Source organism: Montipora foliosa, chromosome 8, assembly GCF_036669935.1.
Source record: "Montipora foliosa isolate CH-2021 chromosome 8, ASM3666993v2, whole genome shotgun sequence".
Taxonomy (NCBI): Eukaryota; Metazoa; Cnidaria; class Anthozoa; order Scleractinia; family Acroporidae; genus Montipora; species Montipora foliosa.
In genome coordinates this window covers 39,170,488-39,180,487 of record NC_090876.1, presented here as the reverse complement: position 1 = coordinate 39,180,487, position 10,000 = coordinate 39,170,488, and the positions used below count along the sequence as shown (strand labels likewise).

Genomic DNA, 10,000 nt, shown 5'->3' with positions numbered 1-10,000 from the left:
GTACTAGAGGGGAAGCTTCAGATGGTACCCTTGAGATCAACTGGCATCCCAGGGAAAGTGCATATAATATCATCTAAGCTGCTTCATCGTACTAAAAACAGGATGAACTCTGGTCATATGGGCTCATAGCGTCTTAACAATAAAATTACTGAGACTTACGTAGGGCACATTCCATGACATAATGATTAATTTCACTTTCACAATGCAATAAAAAATATTGAAAGACTAGTCTGTCAAAAAATCCAAGCTAGGAAAATTCTCCTAAATTTCTCTAACAATGTAGTGTCTCTAATATTTCAGGCCAAAGTGTTCTACATCTTTGGCTCTGCAACAGTAGAGATAATTCAAAATAATGTTGAACTTTGATGTACTGTTTACTTAAAAAGCAAGCAGCAGTGTTTTAAATACACAAGGCGTAGCCTTACGTTTTTTTACCTTATAAAAGCATTCCACAAAAGTGTCTCCCTCGGGTCCAAGCAAAGGTTCAATTTGTTAGAGGAAGGTATTAGCATACATGTATATTATAAAAAAAGCCAGGCCTTATTACCATTCTTTGTATAAAGGGTTTTAATGAGGAGTGTCTTATCGAGTTTAAAGCTCATGATGCAGATAATGTTTGATGGTGTCTTGATGGACTGTAAGATTCATGAATTATTAACGAGTTTTTGAAGGTGTTTTAACAATGCCCAATAATAAAGCAGTGTTTCATCTCTCTATTATGCAGCATATACAGTGTATATAGTAAGCGAGATGCCTTGAAACCGGCCAATGAAGTACTTTAAATTGAATTCTGTGCTTGGCATCCTTTTACTTTGAAATAAAAACTAGCGCTAAGAAGTCACGACGTTTTGACCTCTCCGAGGTCATTTTCAACTCAGTAAGTTTTCAAAATTTTCCAAATTAGCATAAATATGTTGAGACAAGTTAACGACAAAAATGTGGCGAACGCTAAAATGTGAAACAATATGTAAAAAGTGTTTAAAATATATGCAATGGTGTCGATTGTTTTGGCTTTCTTTCTGATTACAAAGTGAAATACCTTTGAACTAGTTTGATGGCAAAGTACATTTCAACTATAAACAAAGCAAAGACGTCAACACTGATATTGACATTGAAAACTGAAATTGACATTGACACTGCCACCGACATTGATATTGAAACTGAAACTGACATTGACACTGATTCGGACACTATAACTGACAGCAACGTCCACGTCGGCATTGACATACACTGATATTGACGCTGACATCAGCATTGACACTGCTGCTGACACTGACACTGTAATGTAGACACTGACAGTAACCGACATCAACGTCAACGTTGACATTAAACCTTTTGCTGACAATGACGCCGACGCTGACATGGAAATTTAACCCACCTTTTTTTTGTAGTTTACACCACTCACGTATTGCATTGTGCGCTATCCGCAACTAGAACTATCGTAGTCTAGTGACCGTCAGTAACGTTAAGCATTCCTTCGAGGCCATTAGCGTTAATTTCTATGATTTTTGTCTATTTAGGATTTGGTTGGAAAACTGAAAGATGCATGTAAAAGTATCCAGAAAGCAGCTGTGATTTAAATATTATTCTACCAAGACTCTCTCTGACTTCATCAACCACCTATATTTTTTATAAATAAACTGATGTCGTTTGTTTGTTTGTTTCTTTGTTAAATGATGCTTTGCTCTTTCGCTGCTAGCATTAGCTAAACAGACTGAAGGCATTCTCGTCACCAGAGCGTCGCATCTTATGTCTGCGCATGACCCAAGACTCTGGGAAACTCTAACTAGGAGTTCTTATAGCTATAAATTGGTTATTTAAACCTTTCGGCGCCAGCTCACTCCTCGTACTAACATGAATGCACCAATCAGCCACGCTTTTCAGGGTTCCCCAGAGCTCTTCTCTCCCTCAGTCATGCGCAAAAGAGAAGAGCTCTGGGGTCGAGATTGAGACTGATGGGTGAGATGACCTTTTTTGTACATTAATAAGTCAGGGACGACGTGCCATTTCCGAGTACATGTCTGCTTCCTCTTCAATAAGAGTCTAAGTGCGAAGTTTCTCTTATTGAAATAAGTTTTCATTCTTATGTAAATTAGAACTAATTACCATCACAAAAACTTCGCCCTTAGACTCCGTTTGAAGAGGATGCCCATGGAGACTCAACAATAGGACACAGGTTGACTCCAAGCGTTTACACTAACAACCATTACATACCACAGAGGACAGACCTCAACACCGGGAACTGTCTTTGCAAATAGTCTGTGGGTTCTTTTACGTCCCACAGCGTTCAGTATGAATATTGAAGGATTCCTACGTTCCAACCATTTGCAGATGTCATTTTACTATAAAGCTGATCTCCTTCGTTATTTAAACACCCTGAGTGTTGGTCGGGCTTGAGTCTTTGTTCCGGCGACCTACCGCACTGCCGCACAGTAGTCCGATGCTGAACCAACTGAGGGGGAGGGGGGAGAGGGGAGAGGAGGCGGGGGAAACCAGCCTCTGGTATCATTTTCTCGCTAATTCTAAACCTTTTTGGATTGGGACTCTCGAGTTGCATCAACAACTAGGGCCTAATGTTTGCATAAGAATGTCATTCAGTTCTCTTAAAGGATTAGTTTTGCACAACATTGTCTAGTAAGCCGTCATGTGAAAAGCTTTGCTGTTAAATCATGGAATCATATTGAAAGGACAGGTTTCGTGATTCACAAAGAGAAATATAGAACGACCGAGGAGGACAGCAAAATATAAAGCTATGTAAGGAGAACTATTTTGTTCAACAAAAGGTACAACCCAATTCAAAACGTCGATTGCCTGTGTCATGATGAATACACCTGCATTGTCTTAGCATCAATTATTTGTAGATTTCAAATGGCAAGAGCCTTGTTCAGAGATGTTGGATGGTGCGAGGACAGTGAGAAATAAGCTTCTACCGAACGGGAATTAATGTACACAGTCAAGCTTTCTTAATCCCTGTTTAGATAGTTTCTTCTCGTCCCATTCAGTTCCAATTCTTCTCACAGTTACCAAGTTTTTGGCTATTTGTTTACCACATGAATAATAATTGACAGTATGGGCTTCAAAGGGTTGGCTTCTACGACCAACCGGCGGTTAATATTTCGGTTTTTAAACATTGAAACGCGACCTCAAGACCTTCAAGAAATCAACAGCTTGTTTGTCATGAGTCATGAAAGAGCTTTAGCAATAATACCATGACACTCAAGGTTAAACGAATAACACTTACGAGTAACGTCACGAGTAACTAAAATGGTGCTGAGCATGCGCCTTACGTTCATGTTACTATCGGCGACTGCAAAGTTGGCGCGATGGTGAGATCATTCGCCTCCTTCCCATTTGGCTCGGGTTTGATTCCCGGACTCACTATCACATGTGAACGGAGATTAATGGATCTGCTATTCCGTGTCGTTTCTCTCTGGATACTTTGCGTGTTTTTTTTTGTTGTTGTTGTTGTTGTTGTTTTTTTTTTTTCGATTTCTCATGAGAAACCAACAACTGAGTTAACCTGCTCTTAATTTCCCGTGATATTGTTTGGGTTACAACCTTCCCAATTAGCAGCGGCAGTTGTGGTCCGCTAAGGGGGAATTATAGGAAGTTTAAGATCTACGACGCGACGGCAAATAGAACGTCACAAATTTTGCACATTTAATAAGCACCAAAAATAGCTTTTTGTATATTTCCTTCCCCGTTTTCAGTGATGATAATGTGATGATAATGAAGATGAAAGAAGTCGGCTTTTGAGGACAACAGCGACATATCACAGACAGTCTTGCATTCTCCAATAAAGTTACGTGTTACCCAAACAGTTGCAGGTTACCTCACTGGCATTTCCTAACACGAAAAATATGGATATAAATATCGAAGAATGGTTACAACACGCAAACATTCATTTTAAAAAGAAACTTCCGTTGGCGTTGCTCTCTCCGCTCTGTTTTCTTTTTTTTTTTGCAGTACTATCTGGAATTTATTTTTGAGTGCGAGCCCGACGCGCGCACCAAACGAGAAAGCCCAAGGGAATCCCCTCTTAAATTTTCTCCCCCACCCAATCTCCTTTATTTTTTAGCGTATGCTCTTGGATCTCGTCTTGGAATAGAGCGTTTTCACATGACGTCACGCCTGCTATGTTGGTGTTCCAAAAGAAAGAAATGGTGGCCATGATGGTGTACCAAACTAATTCTCCAGGAATTGAACTCTATTTTTATGCAAATACGCTCTATGCGCGCGTGTTGCGGAGGAAATGTACTCACAGACTCTACCGACATACAAGTTAGAACGCATTGAATATCTTTATTTAACAATGAAAAGGGGTTATTATCTTGTCAGCAAGATAAACAACCTCTAGCAATATAGGGAAGAATATTACATACACTCTTTATTGTCACTTCCCAGGTGGGGCTTTTCGGGAACAATAAATATACAACTATAACATTACAAAGCAATTAAATGAAAAAACCAAAAGTACTTCAAAGGCGTTCCAAAATTCTGTTGTTATGCTAACTAAAAAACAATGTTAAAAAATGTCTATAGATGGTTTGCAACCAATCTGTGGAGACAGATAACAATGCAGCAACTTTACAATTACTGGTGGACGAACTAAAGCAGCTAATGAGAGATCTTTTCTTTCCGTCCACCAACATGGCGGTGATGACATCACGTAAAAACCACCTATTCTAATCATTCCATGAAGAGGAATACGTAAGAACGCCAAATACAGTCTAATGCAGAAGGAATTATGCCCCATACGTTTCACCTGATTGTAACTTACGGTTTTGAAAATGTTAAAATGGTATTGTGAAATACTTTATAAAATAGTATTCTCACCCATCGCTTAATTAAGCCGTCAAATTCAAGCAATACCTTTTAAGCTTTGTTTGTACTACAATACATACCAGGATACGCCAGCGTATCCGTTTAAGGCCCCCCTGTAGGAAAAGAATTCACCTGGGCCCGGTATTTTTTTTCTTTTAATTTCACGAATTAAATTAGATCAAGGCTGTGCCTCCTATTTCCACAAAACTTGGCAATTTTAAGCGCATTTTTTTTCCTAGACGGGCATGGTAACAGTTTTGCCCTATGCTTACACATTTACCACCACTTCCTACAATAGAGCTATACATATATATATATATATATATATATATATATATATATATATATATAGGTTGAATGAAAAATGGAGTCAAAAGCAAACTACTCACAGGTCCATGTTTAATGTAAAGAACAAACGTTTCGCCCTTCGGGCTTCCTCAGTGTTCACAATAAGCTAAAAACTAAAAAATACTTGGCAGGAACTGAGTCGGTTTCAAGATCTTATATATGTGAAGAAGTGACAATGACGAAATAAACAGATTGCTTAATTACACGAAATTTACAAACAAGCGCTAATGAGTAGGTGACAAAAGAGGCCAGCTTATAGACAGAAAAACCACTTACACAATAGTAGATGAAGTGAACAATATAGAGTTAATTATGGGAGCTAACTATCACAGTAAAAAATTAAAAAGTATTATATCTAAAGTTATGAAGAATTGAATGGAAAAAATGTTTTGGGGAAGATAATAAATGAAAATGGCTAAAAATGCATGGCTAAAAATTAAAACTTATTGGCTAAACCTAATTCTATTCTTAGAGTTGAACTCTGATCGTTTGTTAAGGCCGTGGGGGTGAAGAGTACACAACTGGGAGCACCAAAAAGCTCCTAGCGGGACCCAAGGGATCTAATTATACTAACAACGACCATTCTGCTACAGGTTGTTTTAAATGTAGCAAAAAATGTGATTTATGTAAGAACTTTTTAAAGGAGGATAAGATTTTTTACAGCGCTCGTACAGATCGTTATTACACTATTAGGCAACATCTTGGTTGCAAATCTAAAAACGTGATTTATTTGGCCACTTGCAAGAAGTGGTTCAGTATCTGGGTTCAACATCCAATGAATTCAAGGTCAGGTTTCGGAATCACAAATCGGCTATGCTTACTAACAAGACTACGTGCGAATTAGCCGTGCATTTCAATAGGGTTGAACACCAGATGTCTGACTTTGAATTCATTGTTATCGAGAAAATTGTTAATGAATGTGAAGATCACATTGATAGGCGTTTACTCACAAGGGAAGCTTTTTGGTGCTCCCAGTTGTGTATTCTTCACCCCCACGGCCTTAACAAACGATCAGAGTTCAACTCTAAGAATAGAATTAGGTTTAGCCAATAAGTTTTAATTTTTAGCCATGCATTTTTAGCCATTTTTTAGCCATTTTCATTTATTATCTTCCCCAAAATTAAACATTTTTTCCATTCAATTCTTCATAACTTTAGATATAATACTTTTTAATTTTTTACTGTGATAGTTAGCTCCCATAATTAACTCTACATTGTTCACTTCATCTACTATTGTGTAAGTGGTTTTTCTGTCTATAAGCTGGCCTCTTTTGTCACCTACTCATTAGCGCTTGTTTGTAAATTTCGTGTAATTAAGCAATCTGTTTATTTCGTCATTGTCACTTCTTCACATATATAAGATCTTGAAACCGACTCAGTTCCTGCCAAGTATTTTTTAGTTTTTAGCTTATTGTGAACACTGAGGAAGCCCGAAGGGCGAAACGTTTGTTCTTTACATTAAACATGGACCTGTGAGTAGTTTGCTTTTGACTCCATTTATCATTCAACCTATTTATTACCACGTGAAGTCAAGGCATCGTGTATCCTTCTTTGGATCCTGCTCGCAAGTGGCATTCTTTGTTGGCGACGCAGCATTTTACATTCTACCTGCTATATATATATATATATATGTGTGTATATATATATATGTGTGTATATATGTGTGTTTTTTTTTCTTTTAATGAACAAAATACATAGTTGCATACATTACTACAATACTCCTTACCAGGGGTGGGTCTAGGGGGAGGGTAGAGAGGGTGCGCACTCTCCCCTGAAATGACTTGTGGCTTTCTAATACAACTGGTATTCTAAAAAAAACCTAACGAGTCAGCTACGGCATTTCTCAGTCGTGCACCCCCTCTTAAAAAGATTTCTGGATCTGCTGCTGCTCTCACTCACAGAAAAAAAAACGATAGCCTTTTGACGACTACAGTACTTACATTGCTTACGATACGGATACGGATTTCTTAAGCTACTGACGATTCAGTACTCTATTTGCTAAAATAGAGCTAGCGAACAAATATTTTCCAAAAATCTCCGGCAGATACTCCAATGTTGTGGTCATCACATTCCCATCTGTCGTTCTGCCCAAGTAACCAATGAAATGTGCCGGGTTGATAAGCAACATGTTGATAAAATCTGGTTTCGTCATCGCCGGAATGTCCCCATTTTCCCTCATACCACGATTGGCAGGCGGCCGCTAATGTCGAGTTGTCATTTTCCATTCGCACGAACGATCCACACGAAGAAGGCCTTACATCCGTCTGGCCAGTAAAGTACTGGACTACAGATTCGCCGGAGCTGTTAGTAACTGTACCCACGTGAAATATGCGCCGCCCTTTTTTACTGCAATAGAATCTTATTTGTTTGAAAGGCAAGTGTGCGAACAACTCCTTCGACGCGGTCTTCGAAAGAACCATCTCATCGCTTGCTATTCCGCGGTAGGAAGTCTTTACCGGAAGCGCGGTTGGGGGAGCTGAGCTCTTCATTACAATGTTTGAGATAAGCAGCCATCCCCCTAAAACGAGAATCACATCAAAAGGTTAGCGTAGAGGTAGGTTTAAGTGGAGTTTGGATACTTGTTTTTCTCCTAAATTTATCCAAAAAATGGCAAACGTTTTGGACAGGATTCTACAAAATGCTTTGAGAATTTGTTGGTCTGCTGATCAAAATTCGTCAGACGATTTTTCGCAATAATCGGAGACCCCGCCAGTCAAACGCACGCACTCACACAAAACGACGGGATGAGTAAATCCTTGGAAATATATTCCAATTTTTCACGGAACAGTTGTTTCCAACCTGTGAAGTTCCCATTGATTGAGAACACACGATAAACCTCCCATTGTAAAATCTATGATACAGGCTCAGTTGTGATCGATTTCCATTTCTCCCTCGACTCATCGTATCCTCCCCGATAAAAAGAAAACTGGACGCAGAGGCAGCACAACGTGTCGGTGATTTTAATTCAGAGGTTTGTGTGTGGCTACCGGTCGCGAGAAATTTCCTTAGACCCAAAATAACATCTTCCCTGAATGAAAGTTGGGAAGGTTATCACAGTTTTTTGAGCATGGATGTGCAAATCATATTTAGCAGTTTGAACGAGATTAGAACCCAAGACCACGCGATTGCTCTACCAACCTTTGGGAGAGGGCAAGTACAAAACACAGGTCACAAGTCACAGGTCTCTGTTTTACCAATGCAGAAACAACCCTAACCGTTTACCAATGCTAACAATAGGCATACAAACTCTTGAATGTTTAGGATTCTTTCGGTATTTGTAAAACAATTGCCTGTAAGTTGCGACCTGTGTTTCAACCCATCCTCTACCTCTGAAGTGACTATTATCGACAATTCCTTAGTTCTCTAAATTGACTATCATCGTCAATTTAGGACGCTTAGCGCTTGATACGGATTATGAGAAATGAATATCTATTTTTAAAATCCGAACCCCGATGCCTAAACTCGCTGGACTCGAATCTGGGAATGTTCGATTAATATTAACCCTTTCACTTAACCACTACACTACCGCATCGCGAACTGCCAGAAATGTTTTTTTAAATATGTCAATATATTTTTTCTTCCCAATGCCGCTGTACTAACGTGTATTACCACCGGCTAAGAAACGAATTTAAAAAGGCGAAAATGTCGGTTACCAAACCTTAAGGGAAAGCTAACCATTTAAAAATCAAGTACTAGACTTAACCACCATTCAGCAATGATTTTGTATTTACTAATTAGATTTGATAAATAATCGGTGCAATTTTTTTGTCAGCCAGTTGATCTTTAATTGTCAGTTAAGTGGATAAAAACAGTTCCTTCACATTGGGTGCTCTGCGTTCAAATCCCGTCCATGGATGCAACTTTTACTTTTAATTCTTTTCATCTGCTACTACAAGTCCTGGGACAGACTAATCTAAATTGACGGTAACAGTCACTCCAGGCAAAATTACGAATTGTGGATAATCGTCATTTTAGAGGTAGAGTTGTGTGTTTTGTACTTGCCCTCTCCCAAAGGTTGGTAGAACAACCGCGTGGTTCTGGGTTCTAATCTCTTTCAAACTGCTAAATATGAGTTGCACATCGATGTTCAACTAACTGTGATAGCCTTCCCAACTTTCTTTCAGGAAAGATGTTATTTTGTGTCCAAGGAAATTTCTCGCGACCAGTAGCCACATATAAACCTCTGAATTAAAATCACCGACACGTTGTGCTGCCTATGCGTCCAGCTTTCTTTTTCATCGGAGAGGATACGATCAGTAGATCGACGTACGAGGTGAACGAAATGATTTTTTTCCCTTCAGCTTATTAAGGTAAACGTGTTGTATTGCAGTCTCGCCTCTCATTAGTCCTAATTGACCTTTTGTGACCACCTTGCTGCGACACATTTGGGATAGTTTTAATTGATCGAAGGAAGGAAAGGAAATTTACTTGATCTTGCATGACTCTTGCATAAGAAAAGTCAAAAATAAAACGAGAAAAATCTTATGGCTGTATTTATCACAATGACTACAAAAGCCTAGCCTTAGAAGTTTGCTGTGTGTTGCTCTTGATTCCCATAGCCACTTTGTTAAATAGCCACACCTTTATCAATTATCAGGAAAATAAGTAAACAACGAGACCAGCACGCAAACGTATCTCTGGGCAAGCTATCCTTGCTGGTTCTTTTATTGTTTTGTGTTGTTTGGTTATGAAAATGCTTAGACGGATGTCTGGGGTTACTCAACTGGATACGATCCAGAATGAAATGATCAGAAATACGCTAAAGGTCACAGAGGTATCGAAGAGGATTCAAGAGAGAAGACTGTCATTGTTGAGCTTTGTCACGAGGA

General features: G+C 38.9%; 1 protein-coding gene and 2 long non-coding RNA genes across 3 annotated transcripts in view; 2 read left to right on the top strand and 1 right to left on the bottom strand.

Moving 5' to 3' along the window:
- The window catches only part of LOC138012985 (uncharacterized), a 19,673-nt gene extending 18,021 nt beyond the window's left edge, over positions 1 to 1,652 (top strand). The window contains exon 4 of the long non-coding RNA XR_011125146.1: positions 1,521 to 1,652. This is a non-coding gene — a long non-coding RNA (uncharacterized lncRNA). The remainder of the gene's footprint in view (positions 1 to 1,520) is intronic.
- The window catches only part of LOC137967897 (uncharacterized), a 191,754-nt gene that overhangs the window by 41,878 nt on the left and 139,876 nt on the right, over positions 1 to 10,000 (top strand). The window lies entirely within an intron of this gene.
- Positions 6,633 to 10,000, bottom strand: part of LOC137967887 (uncharacterized) — a 131,878-nt gene continuing 128,510 nt past the window's right edge. Inside the window, exon 7 of the mRNA XM_068814486.1 lies at positions 6,633 to 7,689. Coding sequence (XP_068670587.1) covers positions 7,181 to 7,689 — 509 coding nt within the window. The 3' untranslated portion in view covers positions 6,633 to 7,180. The remainder of the gene's footprint in view (positions 7,690 to 10,000) is intronic.